The sequence below is a fragment of the Narcine bancroftii genome, chromosome 10 (genome assembly GCF_036971445.1).
Source record: "Narcine bancroftii isolate sNarBan1 chromosome 10, sNarBan1.hap1, whole genome shotgun sequence".
NCBI classification, from domain to species: Eukaryota; Metazoa; Chordata; class Chondrichthyes; order Torpediniformes; family Narcinidae; genus Narcine; species Narcine bancroftii.
Window position 1 is genome coordinate 12,758,977 of NC_091478.1, and position 24,597 is coordinate 12,783,573.

General features: G+C 41.6%; 1 protein-coding gene across 2 annotated transcripts in view; it reads right to left on the bottom strand.

The window, feature by feature from the left end:
- Nucleotides 1–24,597, bottom strand: part of LOC138744175 (G protein-coupled receptor kinase 5-like) — a 243,370-nt gene that overhangs the window by 77,349 nt on the left and 141,424 nt on the right. For both annotated transcript variants that reach the window (XM_069899882.1, XM_069899883.1), the window contains exon 4: nt 9,510–9,587. In XM_069899882.1, the coding sequence (XP_069755983.1) occupies nt 9,510–9,587 (78 nt within the window). The remainder of the gene's footprint in view (nt 1–9,509; nt 9,588–24,597) is intronic.

Consider the following 24,597-nt stretch of genomic DNA (forward strand, 5'->3'; position numbering starts at 1 on the left):
ATAATACCAACAGAGAGCAAGGTACACTAAAATGCATCGGAACCTTGTCCCATTTAGATGCCAATCACAACTTCACTCAGACATAAACGGTGGAGGATAGGCACCCTCTCCCCGGGGATGCCTGACGGTGAGTGTGAAAGGATGCAGAGAACCAGTTAACAGTGGCAGAAACAGCTTCTTTAACTGGTTCACTCAACAACCAATTTACTGGTTAGCGAGTGCAAAAAGGGCTTGGGTCTCATTTAAGGACTCTAACTTTTGCACTTTATTGATTTTTTTTCTCTACATTGCACAGTTTACTTACATTTATTTGCTTACATGTGTACATTGAGTACAGTTCTTTTGCACTACCAATAGATGGCAATTCTGCCTTGCCCTCAGGAAAAATAATATCAAGATTGTATGTGATGTCATGTATGCACTCTAACAATAAATCTGAAATCATACATTACTTTGGGATAATTTTGTCCCAACTCATTGGCACCGTAGCAACTGTCAGCCCTGACAAGTTAGCTGACGGTGATATTTTCACTGCGTTGAGCACTGGATGAAGCCATATCCACACCCTTGTGCGTTCTGTGGTGCAAATAAAAATGGTTAGTTTGCAGCCTCCGCCAGATAATAATCAGGTGATCCTTGAAGAGGAATCAAAGAATTGCTGGAGAAGATCAGGCAGCATCCATGGGTAGAAATGGTCAGTCAATGTTTTGGCTCTGAACCCTTTATTAAGAATGTTTGGAGAGCTTTGGGCAAAAGAACTGTGAAATGTGGCAATGCACTAAAAACGATAACAACTGTCTATTTAATACCAGACAGAATAAAAAATTAACTATCCTGTTATGAAGTTTGTCAGGGGCAAGCAGAAAGATGTCTCATGTATCCATCCACAAGTAATGAGACGAGACAATCTTGCATCTTCCTTCACCATTACTAATGTATAACGTAGATGGTGCTTTTCATTCACCACAATTTTAGTTTCCTTTAATTGAAAATGATCAATAAAATGCTTGTTGACACAGCTGATTATAACATGGTGTGCATTCAAGTCGCCTTTTGTTGAAATGATGCCAGGTGTTGATGTGGGGAGACCATTTGAAGCTGTTACAAGCAGGAACTTGCTGCTTCTCACAGACATCATCTCCAAGAGAAAAGCTCCAGATTTCATTTGGACCGAGGCCAAGTGGAACGCATTTATTGCTGACAAAACTATTCGAGCATCCAAACTTCTGCTTAAATAAAATCCAAAACATGATCATTCTTTGTGCATGGGTTCATTGAGTGACGAAGACAACTGGGAATTTTATCTCCAGCAAAGGTTCGGTTCAAATATTAACATCAAGCTATTTTGCCAGAAGTGCAATTTTGAACCATCAATTTCAACCGAGAATATTGGTTGCAGACAAGTAAAACTGTTTAAAGCTGATCCTACTCCACTTTCAATCTTCTGAAAAAGATCATCGGATAGTACAGAATATTCTGTTTGGTGTAGGCTGTTTTTGTCTCCATCTTAAAGAAGCGTGTTACTTTTTTTTTGGAAAGAAGGTGGAAATTTTGAATGGACATTAGTCAGGTCCAAAAAAATATCAATCCAATAAGAAGACAAATCTCAAACCGCCTCTATGACCCTATTTTGTCCTTCGTCCTAACTCTTGGCTCAGTTGAAAATATTATACTTTTTATCCCATTACATTATATTGGAGTTCAATGGCATTACCTTCAATTTCCTAGCTGGCAAACAAGGGGAAAATATTGCTGTACTGGGTCATCGGATAGCACAGAATATTCTGTTTGGTGTAGGCTGTTTTTGTCTCCATCTTAAAGGAGCAATATGCTCATCTTAGAGGTCGAATCACATAGATATGCAGACTAATTCTTGGGATAAGGGTTTTCAGTTGGATGAGTGAGCACTCACGCGTTTGGAAGAAGAAGTAAATTGTTTGCAGGACATGACACACGGAGAGGAACAGATAGTGTAAAAACCATTAGATTCCTTAATATAATTGGAGTCTAGAACAAAGGGAGGCTCCCAGATTGCCTTTTTATGACTGGGTTGTGAATCTTTAGAATTCAAGATTCAAGGTTTTTTTTTAAATCATCGTGCAATAAAACAGAAAAATATGATACAACACAATGGGCTGATCAGCTACTCTATCTTGCAATCCTGTGAAATTTCCTTTGGTCTACTTTAGGTCAAAGATTCGCCATCAGCAGAAATTGCCTGGTGCCCCTCATAATTAGAGAAATAAAAGCAAAGGAGAGTCCTCCCAGAGCCACTGAATGTCCACGGATTTGCTTCCAGCCCCACAGCCTCCAGTCCAAACCATCAGCATCCAAACCTTTCACATGATCAGGAGGCCTTTAGCATCCTTGGCACCCTCAAGCATCCATGGTTCCAATATCTGGTACCCCCTTCAGCCAAGTTTGAGCCAGACCCCAGCAGTCTGCAGTCCTTTGACCGCAAGTCGCCAGCTTCCTGCAGCTTTGTGCGGATTCCTCACCGCGAGTCGCCTGTGGGTTCTTCGGCCTCAGAGCTCCTTGCTGATCCGCCATAGAGGTCACCACCCCGGAGGTGGTCTCCTCATTTTCTGCTTCCCTTGAGTCTGCAATCCCTCGAGGCCGCTGCCGAACAAAGGCACCACCATCTTGGGCCCAGACCCCACCGCTGCAGGATTTTTAAATAAATCACCACCATATCCTTTAACAGGCTGCTTAAAGCCTGTAAGGAGCTGGCGGTAGTCGGACTTGGCAGTTGGACCCCGCGGGAATTCTCTCCCACAGAGGGCCGTAAGTGATCAAGTTGACAGCTTGTAAGGCACCAAGAAACGATTTGGGACAGGTAGGTAACACAGGTGAGGTTTAGGATCAGCCATGTGCTTACTGGACAGCAGAGCGGCTACTGAAATATAAAGTCATCTCCTTTATGTCCTAAAACGAAGTTTTACTCTGCGAAAGTGATGATTAACTTTAAGGTGTAACCTTTTGTTCTCATTTATGGATGCAGTGGTGTTCCTGATCTTTAAAAGCCATGATTCATAAACGTATTCATCAGAAATTCCAGGTCATCAGTCTTCACAGAGATCCATTTAATATGTGTAATAATGAACATTTTTCTAGCTATATTGGTGCATTTTATTTAAATAAATAAAATGGTAATGAACCTAAGGATACCCACAAATTTTAAAGTCAGAACCTCGGCAGTCATGATGTACAACAGAAAAAGAGCTTTATTGTACAATGGAGATGAGAGGGGAGGTGGGGCAAAAAATCAAAAGCAGGAAAATAAAAGTGGAAGAGCATACCAAAAAAAAATCAAAAATTTAGGAGAGAATCCAGTCACAATACTGAGTGACTCAGCAATCTACAAAAGGATCTGTACAAAGAGAGGCCTAGAACTGTAACACACCTAAAAATGTGTGCTAAAGCTTGCCAGGGTATGACAATGTGCTGAAGTAAAATACAAACGGCTGCAGGCACCATGATTGAAGTAAAATCACAACTGGAGAAACTCAGCAGGTCAAACAGTGTCCTTTATGTAGCAAAGGCAAAGAGATACATAACGAACGCTTCAGGCTTGAGCCCTTCGTATGACAGTGTGCTTGCCAGTTTTGGGTGAGATCCTCGGGCAGTAATATTGCTTTATTGGCACAATTTAGAAGACTTCACACAGCTTGGCTCACATATGAGCCGATCCTCTACAATTACCTGCTATTGTTGATAGTGGGGATCATGGTGGAAACAACTTGGGGATTGGATAGGGTGAGGGTAAAGTTTGGAATGCTTTGGTGGGGAAGGGGCTGGAGGTGAAGGGGGTGGGGGGGGGGGAGACAGTGGGCGTTGAATGGGGTAGATTAGCGATCAAAGGATGGATGAGTTTGGGTTGGTGAGACAATAGGAAGTTGGTTGTTAGATGATTGTACATTGGGAGTAGGTTGCCAACTAGAGTTAGGGAAGCTGCTCTCACTCTGTGGTCAGTACCTGCTTCAAGCTGCGCAGTATATATTGTGAGCTCAGTGCCAATTCAGGGTGAATGGCGACAGAAGCAGCATTGCATGCCACCTATCGCCAAGCACAAGCCCAGGAGCCGAGAGTGGATTCAGTGTGAACAAGGATGACTGTCCAAGCAGTTTTCTGGAAGAACATGAAAAAGTGCTTTAGGACAATACTCACCGTCATCATGGGTCACCAATGTGTGCAATCTAATGCCAAGCTAAGCTGATGTACCAGGAGCAAACCTAACTCAGGTGGAAGAAGAGTGCACAAATCAGAGCAACACACAGCATTGGTTAAGATGGCAGCGAATGCGGAGACAATGCCTACAGTAGCAGTAGTCAATGTCCAAACCCAAAGAGACAGTAAAGTAATCCTTAACAGAGCAGTAGATGCCGTGCAATACCCTCCACCACAAAGGTCTAGGTAGTGGGATCAAAGGTTATTCTTAAATAGGATGGGTCATATACGTCACTCAACTTAATGTCATCGAAAGACAATACTGCAAGTAATTCGCACCACAGGAATTGCATTCATATACCACATTGGGTAAAACCATGGGCAAAACATCCCACGCCACAAAGGGGAGAATACTGAAGGGTCTTTGGATAACCTGCAGTGAGGATGGCATTCAACTTGCAGCTGTCATAGAAAAAACCTTTGCATAATTGAGCAAGTGTTCAAAGTAAAAAGAATTGATATATTTGGGCCAGTAAATAGCTAAATCAATTGTTTACATTAATGGTGAAGCTAACATCAAAACCAGAATACAATGCCAAACACCAGGCTTCTCCAGGAATGGTCCCAGACTGTGTCAGATTTCGATCAGAGCGTACCAAGGCAACCCAGGGTGGGGAAAAGCAGCCAAAGAATGGATGGTCTCTGCAAGAAATTGAGTAATGGTCCATGCATTCGATCATGGATCAAATACTAGAACTGGCGGTGCTCTCAGCAATGGAGTTTAGCCAGTGATTCACCATGCCACGGCCTGATGTCTATGAGAAGTATGTTGCTTGCACATCACACATGATGATCAAAAGCAACAGCTTAGATTGAGGAGGTGGCATTGATGGACACGTTGGGAGTCGCGAGGTCTCATCAGCTTTTGCTGAGAGGGCATTTGACCAATCTCAGAGCCCTAATTTTCCTAGAATCCTTGAGGCGACTGTTTGTGACCTTTTTTGATCAACAATCTTCCTATAAAGGCTTTAATTTCTCTTATTTATGACAATTTGGCTGATCTAAGATGCCTGGGAGCAGGATTTGAATCTTTCATTGCCCAATGAGGTTTGAAACTCCATTTTTAATTTGATTTACACTACTTCCTTTTGTGCATGGTATTATTTACTGCAATTTAAAGTGGTGTCCAGAGCACATATGTCTAACATTAAATGGTCTCATTTCTATTCAGACATAAATCCTCAAGGTGACAAGTAAAAAAATAGGTGATGCTTCTTTAGTTCATATGTTCTGGACCTGGCCTGACTTAGAAGAATTTTGGAAAGATGTTTTTCCAAACACTATCAGTAATTCTTAAGTTAAAATTTTGGTCCTTGCCCTTTAATTGCTCTTTTTGGATTATCTCAAGATGCTGAAGTATTATTGACTTCAATTCAGAGCCAAATTTTTTATCTTTTACGTCATTGTTAGACTGATGTGCAATTTTGATTAAATGGAAATATAATACCCCACCTACACATACACAATGGCTACGAGATATTACAGCTTGCTTAACTCTAGAAAAAAAATTATATCTGATATCAAAGATTCAAATATTAAATTCCAAAAGACATGAGGTCCATTTATAGACTATTATCATAATGTTACGATTTAAGGCTGTTCTGGAATTTTGGCACCGTGTTATCCCTCTCCAAGTTGACATCACTTGATTCCTACATGTCAACTTTCAGCCTTGCCTAGAGGAAGGGGTTTTGTTTTTTTTTGTTATTAAATCTTATTTTATTGTTATGATTTTGCCCTGCTTTTCCTTATGATGAGAAATCTGTACAATGTTTTAATTTTTTTTCTTTTTTCCAAATCTTGTAGCACATTGTATAATTGTTCTGTTCAATTGTTTATATTGTAAAACATTAACAAAAATATTATAGAAAGAAAAGAAGGAGCTTAAAATCATGTTAAACAGGTTGAAGATGACAAAATAGTTTCACTGAGGAATCAGACCCAGAAACATATTAAATGAGCCCATCATTTGGTTGTGTTTTTAATTTGAGAGAAAGAAAATCGATGCAACCGATTGCCTAAAATATTTGAATAACTTGACAAACAGTAATAAAAATACCCTGAACAAAACAATCATTAAAACAAAAAAGTCCCATCAGAAGTCCGCAGACATTAGCAATTACTCAGCAAAACCTGCATAAAGGTTCATTCTTGACATAAAATACAAAGCTTTAACTATAAATTAAAAACATAAGATCCTCATGCAAAAAAAAAATTAGCAAATGATTTGAGCCACATTTGAATATTGGAAAAAACAAATAAACAGAATGTAATGAATGCTATTTATTTTGGAATGTGTTTACTTCCTGGAACAACTGAAGAATGAACGGGATAAGTAGCAATTGGTCTTTTCAAGTGGAAACAAAATCACATACATCAAAGTGTTAAATATTGTGAATCCACTTCCTTGATTAGAACTATTTTAAAAGAAATGTATGCAAGAAAAGAGTGTTTTTTTTTAAATATAATTGTATCTCTCCAAGCAATCAATTACTTTGAAGTGCAGCCAGTGCTGTAACTTAAGCCCCTGTCACACTTGCAAGTGATCCCAAGAATTAACCACCAATCAGCCTTTAAAGTGCCAAGTGTGAAAGCAAAATCAGCTCAACGCTGGTCGGTGTCAGATGACGTCATCTCAAGCCAGGGATTGATGACCTCGGCCCCTTGTACAATCCTTGTTGTCTGCAGATGCCGGAGTTGTGATCAAGCAAGTGTGAAATGGGTAATTGCAATGTGGGATGGAAATGATCCAAATTTTTGAGAGCGTGCAGGAAGAAAAGATTAAAATGAAGGTATAAGCGTTGCCATGGGAAAGTCGCTGTGGAGGAGAGAGAGGAAATAAATAGCAATAAATAACAATAGCAGACAATTTTTAAACAGTGTGAGAAAATAGGTAGTGCTACAGCACACAATTTAGAAAGGTGGTGGGGGTGGGGGAAGGCAATGGCAGACCTGACTTCCCAGAATGCCATGTGGCAGAGAAACCCCTCTATTAATGTTCGACGCATTCAGCCGGGCACACACCCCTTTATCTACCGCATGGAATTCTGGGAGGTTAGGTCCGCCATCGCTTTTTTTTAACATGGTATTTATAAATGCCTGTCCCGCATCGGACTTGTCAGCCACAAACGAGCCTGCAGCTGACGTGGACTTTTTACCCCCTCCATAAATCTTCGTCCGCGAAGCCAAGCCAAAGAAGATTTATAAATTGTATGTGATAGCGCTACCAACTTTCCCACCTTGTTTAAAAATTGTCCACTATTGTTATTTATTGCTTGCACTTTCCCACAGTCCCTTATAAAGGTTTATAAAGGATGACACAACAACGTTAAATGGTCTAATTTCTATTCAGACATAAATCCTCTATGTGACAAATGCAAAATAGTTCATATGTTCTGGATCTGCCCTGACTTAGAAGAATTTTGGAAAGATGCTTTTCCAAACACTATCGGTAGTTCTTAAATTAAAATTGGAACCTTGCTGTACATAAAGCTGAAATATATTATAATTAGGCATGATTAATTTTGTTCAAATATAAGATCATCATACATTGATCAGGATTTGGGGCAGGTTCACCATCACTCGATACGTCATGACGTCACCATTAGAAGGTAGAACAGACCTAACCCCAGGGATGGCTCCTTGCAAGTGTGAAAGCGTTCAGTGTCCCAGTTAGGAGTGGTCAAGTGTGAAAAGCCAACCCCCCATTCCTATCCCAGGACACTTAGTGGGATGCAAGTATGAAAGAGGCTTTAGACACAGCAGCAACTTTGCCACATAGAGTGGGCCGTAAGTTGATTGATTTCAACACATCTATCTGCCACTTGAAAGGCAGAACCAGACCTGGCAACATTTATAAATGAAAGATCAAAATGTACACAATAATTAGGCCAGATACATGTGACGTATTGCAATCATACACTTTAAATAATGCAACCCATCACATTAAATTTTTCTAAAGTTCTTACTATCAAAGAATCTAAAAATATTTAAATGTAAACTAAATTTCTACAACCAACCATAGAGTATATGAATTACATTTTTTCAAAAACAAGGCATAAAAATTTATTTGATTGTTAAAATCAATTCATTGTGTAAGTAAGTTGTTTTAATTATTGCAAAATATTTCCTTTGGGTGAAATAAAAGTGAAAACATTTAGCATTTTCCAGAGAGTAGAAAGAAGACGATTGGTTCACATAACTTCAATAACTAATTTACAAATGGTACCACAAAGATACTGAGATATAAAGGACACGGTTTTGCTGGTGGGGGGCTGACAACCTCGTACTCATCCCAAATTGCTTTCTTGAAAAACTGACCACATGTAATGAAGGTGTTGCTGAAGTTGCAAGCTACAGTTAATTCCTAATGTCTCTCCTAGAGCTTAGATGGCAAAGCACATTTTTATTTAACAAAGATTAATTCACATTCAGAAAAATGCTTCTTTTGGAAACAGGTATTCATTGTGAATGTGGAATAGTATCGGAGAAATGTGGACTGTAAAACAGGGAGCCTTATAGTACTTTATTTTTACAAGGGAGAGAAAAGGTTTAAATAATGGATCAATTGCATAGAAAGGATGTATTGAAACATCTCTAATAATATATATATGTATATATATATATATGGAGCAATTTATAATACCTTCAGATTTTCTAATAGATATGACAGAAACTGTTTAGAATTTATGTATTCTCAGTCTGTTTAGTTCTTTCAGATTAAACCTTTCCTACTTCATCGAAATAAATATGCAGGAATTTGCATGACACACAAATCCAGAGAATGTGCAGAAGATAATGTTTTCAGAAGTTGATTTTTTTTTGGTCTGTTTCTCTTTCTCCGTCAATGTGAAAGTTCGTTAGAGAATGTGCAAGTTTGTTCCTGATTCTCTGCGTACAGACCCCAAAGAGCCTAGGACTATGTCTGTGTTGTTCTTCCAGTCAGGACTTGGCAGTAAATTGCATTAGCAAACCTTCTTGTGTTTTATTTAAAAAAAAGAAGTACATTGCAATATTTGTTGGAGCCATTTCCAATCCAGCACTAACAATGTTATATTTTTTTCGAGGACAAGTGGGAACAAGGGATTGAACTTCCCATTGGGAACATCTTTCCTCTCACCCGTGTCCTTAACTGTGAGAGCAACTGTGCTATTTGCTACTCGTGCTGCTTTACCTTTGCCTTCGATTATATGGGATTCACCATCTTCTAAGAGATCGTCTGGGTCTTATCCCAAGTGCTTTAAACATAACCAGCAATGAGCAGTTGAATGGTACGTTCTTACCTCCGGGGTGAGGTATTTACTAATCATTTCTTGTCCTTTCTCTTCACGTTTTTCATCTGGCATAACTTCGTACTCTGCCTGGGAACCAACAACAAAGGATTTTACGTCACAGAAAGGAAGAGTTAACAGGATGTAGACATTTCAAAATGACCAAAAACTGTCCCATACCAAAAATAAATGTTGGATGGCGGAACGTTGATTATTCCCTGGCCCTTCACTTCTGCAACGTTTCTTAAACACTGTTACATACATGTTAAAATTTCACTTCGTACAGACGTTATTGCGATCTTCATTGCTGAGATGCACTTCCAGATAGAGCATGGAGTAATACTAACTCTGATTGGCATTAGGGATGCACACACCACTTCAAGATTCAATATATTGTCATATTACATGAAATTGCTTTTGCCTGCTGTAAGGCAGACTGATTCGCCATCGGCAGAAATTGCCTAAAGCGCCTCACAGACAGAGAAAGAGAAGCAAAAGAGAGTCCCTCCCAAAGTTACCAAGTGTCTATACATTTGCCTCCAGCGTTTCCACAGCCTCCGCAGCTATACAGAGTCCAGCCAAACCACTGGCAACCCAAACTCCAGATCTGAACCTCCGACACGGTCAGGAACTCTTCAGCCCCTTCGGCACCCCCTCACACCCTGGTTCCGATCCCCCTTCAGCCAGTTTCGAACCAGTCTCCAGCAGACCCCAGCCTCCGTGGGTTCCTCACCTTGAGTCACCACCACCAGTGCGTGGGTCTTTCAGCCACACTGGTCCGATTTGGGTCTTTGTTTGAGAAAGGGTAACACAACTGAACTTCGGTTTATTTGGAGAAAGCGTGACATGATCCAAATTACTGAAGTGTGAAAAACAGATCACAAGTAGGCTATTTAAGTCAAGTTACAAGCATGGAACTGAGTAAGGAAATATTGGGTAGAAAAGATGCTTCCTGGAAGAAGGAAGCTTCACAGTGACAGGACTTGCTACCATTATTATCAACACTAAATATGACCCCCAGGCACTCTGAATGGTGGTGCATTTCCACTTCATTAAAACTACATCTACTCATGTATCCACTGCTATCCAACTGACAGCAAAGGTACAAGTGGCATATGTTCTACAGCTATCTGCCTATGTAATCTGCAATACTCATAAGGCTTGGTCTACCGTCTGAGCCAGACATTCATGAACTCTAGTAATTACAAAAGAAAAACAAAGCTGTATCTTCTCATCGCCAAAGGTTATTAATCTTTCAGGAATTTCCATTACAATCCTTGTTAGAGCAATGATTTTCTGCATTGTTTTGCAGATTATTTGCTAACAAATGGAAATTTAAAGGTCATGATTTAAATATTAAGCATAATTGCACTCTGAGAGTAAATACAGATCAGCCCCAACTCAACAGACACAAAAATTGGATTACAATAATTGATTGCTCACTTTCCACACTTTTAGATTCAAGTTCACCCTCTCCACATCAGGTGAAGCAATCTTTGTGCGCAAAGAATTATACTCAGATCCCTGTAGAACTCTTCATCGACAGTTATCCTTAAAACTCAACTTATCTATTTAAAACTTCAATCAGATTGAACAACCTGAGGTCCTGGCTTGGTGACCCAATTATCCAGAGGCCAGAGTGTGCATAATTGGCAGTTAAACCACTACTGCCAGTCCAGGGAGGAGAATGGAAAGGAAAACCCCGATTGAGTGCTCATTCATCCAATGCCCTCCCAATTTTACACCTCCGCCAAGAACTCTGCATTTCTCTTTGAGCCTGCAATAAGCCTTGAGGCTTATTGCACTTTAGTATGGCTATTCAGCAAACTTTGCCATAGATTTGCTTGTTGTACCAAATACAATTTTTTACATAATTAGGAAGGCTGCTATTAATTTCTACACCATCCTGACTTGGAATATACCATCATTGGATGACTCTACTCAGCAAAAGAGCAGGAGTACCTTTCTGTTGAAGACTACAGAGATTCACAACCACATACTCCAGGGGACATTGCATTATGTCTTTGCCAATGTGCCCACATCTCCTGAGAATACAACTATGCCTTAGTTTAAAGTTCAAATTACTGCCTTACCATCTCTCAGAAGGATGTTTATTTGCAACAAAAGGATTCTCACTGGACAAACTGCCAAGACTGAAAAGATAAAGATCTTAATGATAGAGCAGCTGAGAAAATGAAATCTTCATCACATATTGATTGTATATTTTTGTAGTTGGAAACATTTCTGATCTGTAAAATAATTTCATTCAAGTTATTTATAATGTTAATGGCTTTGATAAAATGGGGACAATATAGGCATGAAAGGAAACTATGAAAGTTTCCAATTACCGTATATGTTTGTGTATAGAACCTTAAAAATGTCACCAAAAACCAGGGGTCATCTGATACACCAAGTATATAATTTGGACCTTAAGATCACGTGGTTTACTGTCCCCCATGGCAATGGAGAACAGCATAAAACATTCACGTTAACTCCATTTGGGAAGCTGGATTCATGGTAATGTTATATTAAAACAATAAAAATGTATTATAAACCTGTCAAACATACCTTAAAATAGCAGCACAGCAAACGAAGCTAACAGCGTACACCAGTCGCCATTTGCAACAGCCGGATGAACAGTGAAGTCTCAGCACTCCCCCGCAGGGTCCACCCGCCCAATCTGACTGCCATTGGTTCCATACAGGCTTTAAAGGAGCCAACGGTGGTTTATTTTAAAATATGCTAATAACATTTAATCCTTTAGTGGGTAATTTACTTTTGAAATATTGTTTCAGCACCGCTCCACTAGTCAGTGGGATGGTTGGTAAAGGGCTATTGGGGCAGTTAGCTCTCAGCGGTAAGTACCAGACTTGGAGTAGTCCTATACAGTGAGAATAGCTCAAAATCTACATTTTAGTTGAAAATTCGGGGTCATCTTATACACCAGTCATCTTAATACGCAGACATGTATGGCATTTGCACTATTGAGATTCTCAATATGGAGTTATAGATAACGCTACCACGAAAGTAAAGCCATTTATTTGCCCAAATGCCCAAAGGACATTTTAAACATAATATTCATGACCAACTAAAGCTGGAAAAACACTTTTTACAAGAAATTAGGTGGCAACCACGAAGAGCACTGCCGAAAATACTCTAAATATGAGTGAGACATCACTCCCACACAAGTCAAAGATGTTGCAGTAATTCAACATTATACTATTCCTCCTGGTAGCACGACCACTGCCAATTTGCTCCCACTCTCACTTTCTGATACATTCATTTCATCATCTTTAACCTTCAATGCAGTATTTTCATACTCATCCATGAACTTGCAAAGGTTGCAATAACATCGACAAGTCCACAGAAATTTGGAAGAGTGTTTCTCTGGGTTAGTCATTCATTGCAATCAAACAAGTTTGAAATGCTCTGGGAGCTGTAATTAAGAGTTCTATGATTACAAATCTTCCACAGCATACTCTGTGTTACTCTATTGAACTGCTTTCCATATGATTGCTAGAGTGCAATATTATTCAACAGCTGCAGCTATGGAGGCAGCAGTTAGATGTCAGTCAATGGTATTCCCATTTTCAAATTCCATTTCAATATTCCTGCTTCATTTATCCTTGACCATAAATTACAGGTTACCCTTTTAAGGTTTCAAGACTTCATCTGCAATCGGATCCCTAACTCCTCAAAACAGTTGTTTCCTCTTGCTGTTACCATTATTTTATAAATTGTGTCATAACAGAACACAGGAACAGAAAGTGGGCTATTCAGCTCTTCAGGCCTGCCATATTTCAATGATGTACTCAAGGCCAGCACCACCATTGCATCACATTACCATGGAGATAGTCTCAAGGACATGCCATGGAATTACAAAATGGGAACTGATATTTCAGATTTATTTATTTATAGTTTTTTGACTTCCTCTAAGGAAGAAAGAAAAAAATCAAAGAAATGTTCTATCGCAATTTTATTTTATATATGCACACATTTTTGAAGACTTTACGCCATTTTACTTGGGCCAGAAACAGCTCTTGGACCCAGAGAAAGAAGTAAACACACTGAATACGTCTCTAGCAAACATAATTGTGCTTATTAAGCAACAGGAAATATGTGCTGAAGAGGCATTGACCTTCAGATCCAAACATTTTTTTTGCCAAGGAGATCAAGATCAATTAGTTTACAAATGCAGAAATGTAGTTAAAAATGTGGAGTGCACAACACCACTTGGTAATGTTAGAATAAGAAATTGCAAAGTTGTTAAGATTTTCAGTCTAACTCGCTCTTCCATTTTATTTGAGACCAAATTCTAATTAAATTACTTTGGTATCTACCCTCCAGTATTTTCGATGAACCTGTATTTTGTCTGGGTTAAAAATGCATCAATCTAGATGGCAGTAGTGTCAGGGCAAAATGCTTTTCAGAACAAGTACCCTGCATTCCAACAGAAAGTGTTCAGTGGTACTGCAGCAAGAATGTACGGTCAGAAATTACAGCACGGTCAAAGTCAGGAAATAGGCTTTATTCAAACTTCCTCCTGTGACAGAGTATATAGATATGTTTTTGGGAGATAAATTGGGAAAGACTTGTTAGAGTAGGTTACATACAAATATTTTAAAACAGATCTTATTAAAATACTGGAGCTCTGCGCAATGATAGACATATCGGGGCCTCAGAGCTTTTGCAAGAGCTTTGAAGAGTACTCAGGAGACTTCACTAATGGATTGTTGTTTACAAAAGGCAACAGGTGAAAGATCTTGCTGGAGCTGCCGATTATCTGGAAGAGAACTTGTTGTTCTAGGAGGGTTGTGTGGTTTTCCAAGCAGAGAGAGTCAAACAGGTTTTCTCTCCGAGAGAGAGAGAGAGAGAGAGAGAGAGAGAGAGAGAGAGAGAGAGAGCGAGAGACACACACACACACACACACACACAGATCACTTGGACAGTGTTACAGCCAGCAGAAGTGGCTGGGACTGGAACAGGACAAGCAGGCAAACTTATAGAAAGCTCATTTGTAAGACGGCCTGGTCAAAGCCCTTGTGGTTCATGCAAGAGGAGAGGACTGGCTTGTCTAATGTTTCACTTGGAATAAGGGAAACAAAAAGGAACCCAGGGTGACTTGAAAGAAAGAGGTTGTCATCTGGAGAACCCTGAAAGGGGAAAGTTTCATCAGCAAGACACTGGAGTGGCTGATGGAAGTACATCAGTTGTGGCTGATGGAAGTACATCAGTTGTGGATGTCCGAGAACAACAAATCTCTCTCTGAAAACCAACAAGAACCTTCCTGAATGGTAACCATTTACCTTTCAAGCACCAAAGCCTGGTGAACTTTATAAATGTTAAATTCTGTGCACAGTCTAAGAATTACCTGCAACCAGTGAACTTGGAGGAAAGAGAAGTGAGATTGGACTGTGAACCGAAGAACTTTTCTGAACTTACACACACATTACATACACGTGCGCTTAGAATTAGAAGGGGGTTAAGTTAGGTTAAGTAAATCAATAGAGATAAGTTAAAGTGTAATTCTGTTTTCATGTTTTAAGATAATTAAAAGCAACTTTTGTTTAAGTAACCATTAGTCTTGGTGACTGAGCGGTTGGTACTGAAAAGAGATTGGAAGTGTTCTGACCATCGGTTGAGGATGGAGATCTTGTCGCTGAGGAGGACTTTGCCGTCTGAGCTGCGCAGCGGGCTTTGGACTTGGGGTGAGGGGCCGTACACAGCCTTTAGAGCCTCGTAGAAACCCCTGAAGTCGCCAATGTCCGCGCTGATCCAAGATTCCGCCCTGCTCCAGCTCCCTCAACAGCCCCTAAGGCTAGAGCTGGATGAGGTTCCCACCCTGGATGAGACATATAAGGCAATCGAACAACTGAAAAGTGGCAAAGCAGCAGGTATGGATGGAATCCCCCCAGAAGTCTGGAAGGCTGGCGGCAAAACTCTGCATGCTAAACTGCATGAGTTTTTCAAGCTTTGTTGGGACCAAGGTAAACTGCCTCAGGATCTTCGTGATGCCACCATCATCACCCTGTACAAAAACAAAGGCGAGAAATCAGACTGCTCAAACTACAGGGGAATCACGTTGCTCTCCATTGCAGGCAAAATCTTCGCTAGGATTCTACTAAATAGAATAATACCTAGTGTCGCTGAGAATATTCTCCCAGAATCACAGTGCGGCTTTCGCGCTAACAGAGGAACCACTGACATGGTCTTTGCCCTCAGACAGCTCCAAGAAAAGTGTAGAGAACAAAACAAAGGACTCTACATCACCTTTGTTGACCTCACCAAAGCCTTCGACACCGTGAGCAGGAAAGGGCTTTGGCAAATACTAGAGCGCATCGGATGTCCCCCAAAGTTCCTCAACATGATTATCCAACTGCACGAAAACCAACAAGGTCGGGTCAGATACAGCAATGAGCTCTCTGAACCCTTCTCCATTAACAATGGCGTGAAGCAAGGCTGTGTTCTCGCACCAACCCTCTTTTCAATCTTCTTCAGCATGATGCTGAACCAAGCCATGAAAGACCCCAACAATGAAGACGCTGTTTACATCCGGTACCGCACGGATGGCAGTCTCTTCAATCTGAGGCGCCTGCAAGCTCACACCAAGACACAAGAGAAACTTGTCCGTGAACTACTCTTTGCAGATGATGCCGCTTTAGTTGCCCATTCAGAGCCAGCTCTTCAGCGCTTGACGTCCTGCTTTGCGGAAACTGCCAAAATGTTTGGCCTGGAAGTCAGCCTGAAGAAAACTGAGGTCCTCCATCAGCCAGCTCCCCACCATGACTACCAGCCCCCCCACATCTCCATCGGGCACACAAAACTCAAAACGGTCAACCAGTTTACCTATCTCGGCTGCACCATTTCATCAGATGCAAGGATCGACAATGAGATAGACAATAGACTCGCCAAGGCAAATAGCGCCTTTGGAAGACTACACAAAAGAGTCTGGAAAAACAACCAACTGAAAAACCTCACAAAGATAAGCGTATACAGAGCCGTTGTCATACCCACACTCCTGTTCGGCTCCGAATCATGGGTCCTCTACCGGCACCACCTACGGCTCCTAGAACGCTTCCACCAGCGTTGTCTCCGCTCCATCCTCAACATCCATTGGAGCGCTCACACCCCTAACGTCGAGGTACTCGAGATGGCAGAGGTCGACAGCATCGAGTCCACGCTGCTGAAGATCCAGCTGCGCTGGATGGGTCACGTCTCCAGAATGGAGGACCATCGCCTTCCCAAGATCGTATTATATGGCGAGCTCTCCACTGGCCACCGTGACAGAGGTGCACCAAAGAAAAGGTACAAGGACTGCCTAAAGAAATCTCTTGGTGCCTGCCACATTGACCACCGCCAGTGGGCTGATAACGCCTCAAACCGTGCATCTTGGCGCCTCACAGTTTGGCGGGCAGCAGCCTCCTTTGAAGAAGACCGCAGAGCCCACCTCACTGACAAAAGGCAAAGGAGGAAAAACCCAACACCCAACCCCAACCAACCAATTTTCCCTTGCAACCGCTGCAATCGTGTCTGCCTGTCCCGCATCGGACTGGTCAGCCACAAACGAGCCTGCAGCTGACGTGGACTTTTTACCCCCTCCATAAATCTTCGTCCGCGAAGCCAAGCCAAAGAAAGTCTTGGTGAACATCTATTGCTGTTAGGTTTAGGGGTCCTCTGGGCTCGTAACATTCCACTACCTGTGTCGCCATCCATTGCATTACTTATTAGATTTTGGATTATAACAATGAGAAAATAATTACTTTTTCTCTCTCCCCAACCCAGTCCCCACCACCCATTCCCAAGTGGAATTTCCTTTCTACATCTATTTTGTCAAATAACATATCTTTAATGATGTCTACTGAGTCACTGCCAGGTTTGCCTTTTCATCAGAAAGCAGTCCAAGTTTGAGCTACTCCTGGCAAGAATAAGCTTCCATTTTTGGCATCATATACTCATAACTCTTGCCCACAAGCTGATCATTCAGACAGGGCAGGAAAATGACAAGAATCATTCACTCAGTGGAACCTCCATGGGGCCACCATCTCCAATCATTCACTCAGTGGAACCTCCATGGGGCGACCATCTCCAATCATTCACTCAGTGGAACCTCCATGGGGCCACCATCTCCAATCATTCACTCAGTGGAACCTCCATGGGGCGATCATCTCCAATCATTCACTCAGTGGAACCTCCATGGGGCCACCATCTCCAATCATTCACTCAGTGGAACCTCCATGGGGCGACCATCTCCAATCATTCACTCAGTGGAACCTCCATGGGGCCACCATCTCCAATCATTCACTCAGTGGAACCTCCATGGGGCGACCATCTCCAATGGGAGGAAGTTTTAATTACAACCCCATTTCAGTCAGTAGTTTTACAAATGACTGGGAACTTCAGAAGCTATGTTAAAATGTCATCACAAGAGCAGGTGTTGAGCAGGGAAGTTTGAAGAAGCTGTGATTGTAGTATAGTACAAAACATAAAAGTGCCAGAGAAGCTCAGCAGGCCACACAGCATCAATAGGAAGCAAATAGTAACTGAAAATTCTCCTCTCCACCTGTCAGGATAAATGCCGTTTCAACAGGAAAATGAAATTTAGAAAATGCAGCCAAAATGCGAGCTATTCTATTTTCACCCTAAACATATACACCCTCCACCAGAGGTGTCCAGTGCCTGTAGAGGAGGCTCTCATACAACATCATGGTTGGCGTGGGATGGCATAGTTGACGTAGTGGTTAGCGTAACACTGTTACAGCACCAGCAATTGGGACAGGGGTTCAAATCCCGTGCTGTCTGTAAGGAGATGGTATGTTCTCCACGGTTTCTGGGGGCTCCAGTTTCCTGCCACCATTCAAAACATACCAGGGGCGTAGGTTAATTAGATGTAAATTGGACGGCATAGACCTGTGGGCTGAAATGGCCTGTCACTGTGCTGAATGTCTTAAAAAAAACATATCAAGATTCATTTGACCTTGCTTACCAAATCTCCAATCTTGAGGACCTAGGAAGCAAGCACTTGTAAATTCCTCTTCAAATCACAAATCACGCCGACTTGGAAATATATTGCTCATCATTTTACAGGAGCTAAATTAAGAGTGTCCCGTCTGGCTGCATCATTGCTTTTAATAAGGTAGCTGCAACGTACTGGACTGGAAGTCAAAACAGAGGATCATTAACATGGCCATGAGGATCACTGGAGTTTCCCTTTCCTCTATTAACAACATTCACTGGGAGCATTGCTTAAATAATGCTCAAAGAATTATTGAGGATCCCTGCTATCTAGCACACAGGAACTCTAACCTACTATCATTAGAAAGAAGATACAGGAGCGTCAAAATCCAGATGGCCAAGCTGGCAAACAGCTTCTTCCCACAGGATGTGAGATTGATGAACAGCATCTTGTAATCTTGGGTTTCTTATAAATGAGTAAATTATTCCAAAATATTTATACATAGCTATTTTATCTAATATTTTATGTGTATATGTGATTACTGTGTGCTATGGGGTGTGTTGTGTACACATGGTTTGGAGAAATGCTGTTTCATCTGGTTGTATATGTAGTGAGCTGATAAAAGACTTAATTCAAGATTAAATCCTAAAACTCCATAGCTAATAGTGTCAAAGACAGTAGTTGACCATTATCAGTTAGTGGGCAATTTACATGGGCAGTCTCCGCTCCATCCTCAACATTCATTGGAGCGACTTCATCCCTAACATCGAAGTACTCGAGATGGCAGAGGCCGACAGCATCGAATCCATGCTGCTGAAGATCCAACTGCGCTGGGTAGGTCACGTCTCCAAAATGGAGGACCATCGCCTTCCCAAGATCGTGTTATATGGCGAGCTCTCCACTGGCCACCGAGACAGAGGTGCACCAAAGAAGAGGTACAAGGACTGCCTAAAGAAATCTCTTGGTGCCTGCCCCATTGACCCCCGCCAGTGGGCTGATATCGCCTCAAACCGTGCATCTTGGCGCCTCACAGTTTGGCGGGTAGCAACCTCCTTTGAAGAAGACCGCAGAGCCCACCTCACTGACAAAAGGCAAAGGCGGAAAAACCCAACACCCAACCCCAACCCACCAATTTTCCCCTGCAACCGCTGCAACCGTGTCTGCCTGTCCCGCATCGGACTTGTCAGCCACAAACGAGCCTGCAGCTGACGTGGACATTTACCCCTCCATAAATCTTCGTCGTCGAAGCCAAGCCAAGAAGAAATGTTAACTTCTAGCTGTGCCGACATCTCCCAATGAATAAGAAAAAAATCTTATTAATGTTTTGAGTTGTTCTTTTCATTGACCAAAAAACATTTTGTGCACTGTGGGAAGACTAACACTTCTTGACCATTCCCATCTATAACTGGCCTCAAGGAGGCGATGGTGAGACATATCTTTGAAATCCACTTGCTAAGGACAAAATGGCTCTTCATGCTTGCAGAAGGGTACTCTATTCCATCCACTAGAAGAACAATTGCTCTCTAATATTATCTCCTTGCTTAAAAATGAATCAATTCTGTTTAAAAGCACAGCACAGTGGCGCAGCTGGTGGAGACGCAGCCTCACAGCACCAGAGGCCTGGGTTCAATCTCGACCACAGACACCGTCTGTGTGGAGCTTGTAGCCTCTGTGATCCTGCGAGTTTCCTCTGGCTGCTCTCCTTTCCTCCCACTTCCCAAAAACATGGTTTGCAGGTTAAATGACCACTGTAAACTTCCCGCACCCCCCCCCCCCCCTTCCACAATAGTCAATTCTGTGGGGAGCATAAGATTAATCCAGGATTAGTGTAAAATGGGTGGGTCATGGGCAGTGTGGACTCAGCAGGTGTTCCCTCTATGATTCTAAATTCACTTTGATTTCTAACAATAATTAAGTTATTTAAATATTATAAATTATCATTCACATCTCTGAACCAAAGGAAGGATGAGCCAGATTGGCGAGAATTCACCAGAGCTCCAACTACAGCATGCAAGGCACTTAAATGACAGAAAATGCTGCTCTGGTAACTGGGTTTATAATGTCAACAAGATTTTTCATACCCAAAGAGTAATGACAAGTTAATTCTGCATCCTTATCACAAGTAATTGGTGCTTTCATGCACTGTCTGTGCAAATATTATTGAAGAATATGGTCAATAAGAAAACCGAGTAAGTATTTGCAAACATTTTTGAAAGAAGAAATTTATCAGTATTTAAGTGTTCAAGATCTGTTTTGTTAGTAATCTCAAAGGGGTAGCAAGGTTGGCGTAGCATTAACGCAACGCCTTTAGAGCGCCAGCATTTGGGACCAGGGTTTGAATCCTGCGTTGTCTGGAAAGAGATGGTATGTTCTCCCCGTGTCTTTGTGGGTTTTCTCCCGGGGAGTGGTGGTGGGGGGGGGATATATTCCAGTTCCCTTCCACCATTTTAAACGTACCAAGGGTGTAGGTCAATCGGGCGAAACGGGCTTGTGAGCCAAATGCCCTGTTACCGTGCTGCATGCCTGAAAAATAATTTAAATTTGTACACCCCAAAAAGTGTATCAAAAGCTTTCAAAGATGTTTGTCACATGTAACTTGGAAGGAAATCTTATACAGATAGAAATATATCATTGTATGACACTTGCCAAATTGCTGATGTCATTACTTAGCTCTCACAGTATACGATATGTCAAAATGGTGGCGCTGCCCAGGGCTACTGTAATGGCTGACTTGCTGCTGGTGTGGAGAGCGGGGAGCAGAGACACAGGGTTCCTAGGGGGTCAAACCTCCCAGTCTGACCGCTGTCAGCTCTGTATAGACCTGTGATTTAAAACCTTGGTTAAAAATGACATGTTTACATCAAACTCAGAAGAAAACATGATCACTGGAGTTTTCAGTGCAACCATCCATCACGAGGAAGTACATTTCAGCTGTGCTGTTTAACAATAATAACCAATATCCCATCCATACAAACACATGTTTACTTTGATAACAAACTAACAAATAATGAAGTGCATTCGGGTCACTTTGCCCAGTCACTGGAACCTAGATTACAGTTCCTTGTGCTGTCAATCAATTAAACCAAAGCCATGCACCTCATAGGTCAGCCTCATCCACCTGCCCAGTGGCGATGCAAACAAAAGCTAAATGTCACAAGAATGGTGTCCATCTCACTCTTTGCACACCCCGAGTTTCAGAATCACAGAAAGAAGCCATTCAGCCTATTAGGTCTTTAACTGCTCCATGAAAGATCAATCTAGCTGGTCCCACTCCATTCTCCAACCCCAAAGACCTGCAATTTTGTCTCCTTTTCACTCCCTGCAGCTCCCTTTTGGAGGCTGCAATTGAATGCATCTCCACTACTGACTCTGGCAGTGCGTCCCAGTCTTTAATTAAACATCAGGTGAGAAGGTTTTGCTTTGCATCACCTTTAGTTCTCAGCATTTGCTTCACAACAAGCCTGAACACATGAGCCATGTAGAGAAAAGGAGAAGTCAAGTCAGTGCTGGAAGCATCATTATTTGGAAACTTGCAAACTCAAAATTAGGAGCACACATGGCAGATGGTGACTCATTTCAACCACAGGTCGCCAGCACCCGTGAGGCACTGGGGCAGGCACAGGACACAGAATTTAACAACGAAACAGCTTTCCTCTGCCTTCTCGTGTCCTTCCAGCTAACTCCAAGGTCGTCACCAACACTGAAGTCCTCGAACAGGTGGAGGTTACCAGCAACAAGACCATGCCGTTGAAGTCGCAGCTACGCTGGGCAGGGCATGCCTCTAGGATGGAGAATTATCGCGTGCCCAAGATTGTGCTGTATGGCAAACTCTCCATTGGCCACCATAAGAGAGGGGCTCCAAAAAAGAGGTACAAGGACTCTCTGAAGAAATCCCTTGGTGTCTGTCACATTGGCCATCACCAGTGGTCTGCTCTAGCCTCCGATCGCGCGGCCTGGTAACACACCATTCACCACGGTTTCCTCCTTCAAGAATGCACACAGGCCTGGCCTTGAGGACAAAAGGAGATGAAGTAAGAACCGTGACAAAGCAGCACCAAACCCAGAACAGAATTTCCCTTGCAGCCACTGTGGTCAGGCATGTCTGTCCCGCCTTGGCCTCGACAGTCCCATTCCCAAATCTTCGTTTGCAAAGCCAAGCCATGGGGAGGTCTAATGTCAAACTCCACTGATGGCACATTCCCAAAAGTTTTAAACTAATTACTTGATCAAAATTAAAGCGCCATATGTGACTCATTCCATTGACTATGTCATCATATTTTGAAGCAGTTCACTCAAAGATCATTATGCTTCATAATTTGCAAGGGAATCACAGAAATGAAAAATAAATGTGACCCAGAAGGAACATATTTGGGAGTTCTAGTGCAGGATTCTCTAAAGTTTAACTTGCAGGTCAATCGGTAGAAAGGAAGGAAAATACAACGTGAGCGTTCAATTAGAGAGGATAAGAATATAAAAATATAGGGCAACTTTGGGCCCCGTATAGAAGGAAGGATATGCTGGTATTGGATATAGTCCAGAGAAGATTATTGTGAATGATCCCAGGGATGAGGAGATTAACCCATGAGGTGTGTTTGATGGCTCAGGCCCTGTACTCACTGGAGTTTAGAAGCATGAGGAGTTGAAAACGGCCAACTATTGAAAGGCCTAGATAGAGTGGTCTTGGAGAAAATGTTTCCAGTAGTGGGGACGTCTGGGACTAATGGGCACAGCCTCAGAATAACAGGACATCCTTTCAGAACAGAAAGGATGAGATGAGATATTTCTCATCATATTTATGCCTGTCTAAGAGTCTCTTAAAGGCCCCTAATGTTTTTGCCTTCACCAGCATCCCCGGCAAGGCATTCCGCACACCCACAACTCTGTAAAAAAAAACTTACTCATGATGTCTCGCCTAAACTTTCTTCCCTTCACTTTGGACTGATGTCCTCTGGGGTTTGCTATTCCTGACCTGGAAAAAAGGCGCTGGTTGTCTGCCTTTCAGAATCTTGTAGACCTTTATAAAGTCACCTCTCATCCTTCTTGGCCCCAAAGAGAAAAAAAACCCAGCTCCACTCACCTTGCCTAATAAGACTTATTTTCAAATCCAGGCAACATCCTGGTAAATCTCCTCTGCACCCTCTCCACAGCTTCCACATCCTTCCTACAATGAGGTGACCAGAATGGAACACAATACTTTCAATCTAACATTCATCATTATCCAACTTCAAAAAAATGCAAGGCCACCAACTGTATTGTTTTTCACATGTTAGTGTCGTCCAATCTTTCATACTTATTTTCCTAGAGAATCATCCCCATTTTTGTTTTTTTTAAAAAAGCTGTAAAGTATTAAATTGGGATCCAAACCACATTCTCTTTCTCAACTTGTTTCTTTTAGTCCCTGGCAAAAACATTATTCTTTGTTATACTCGTGCATGAATTACATTGAACTCGATTAGATCATTAACTAATAAAGTGGAATACCAAAATTAAAGTCAGCAATAAAGGTAAGGACTTTCCATTTGGATTATCTTTATACATTCCCACAGGAATAATAAAAATAATCAAAATACCTGTTGAGAAAAGAACCAAGTTCACAAGTTCTCCTTGACTATAATAAAGTACGTTTTGAAAGGTTTTAAATGCAAGCTCCAGTTTAAGAATGAATAACAATGGTGACATCATCAAAAGTTTGAAATAATAATTCCAACCTATCCTAATGCAAAATTAACCTTTTAACATTCATACAACACGGTAACAAGCCATTTCGGTCCACAAATCCATGCCGCCCAATTTACACCCAATTAATTTACATCCCCATGGCGCAAGATTCGAACCCTGGTCCTGATCGCTGGCGCAGTAAAAGCATCGCACTAACAGCGGCAGTAGCTCACCATTTTTGCCATCATAATTACATAAAGAATGAATTTTCAAAAACACTATGGTGAAAAATCTGCATATTTTAAACACCATGCTGATTTTACAACTATTATTTACCAAGTCTGCTTCACTTGATATTAGATTAATTGCAGATTGATACAAGGTACATTTCACAGCATGAATAATCACCAACTGAAAGACTGTATTGCATTGTTTTGGAAATGTCCTCTATGAAAATTCAAAATTCGTAATCTCTTCTGTCTTCCAGGC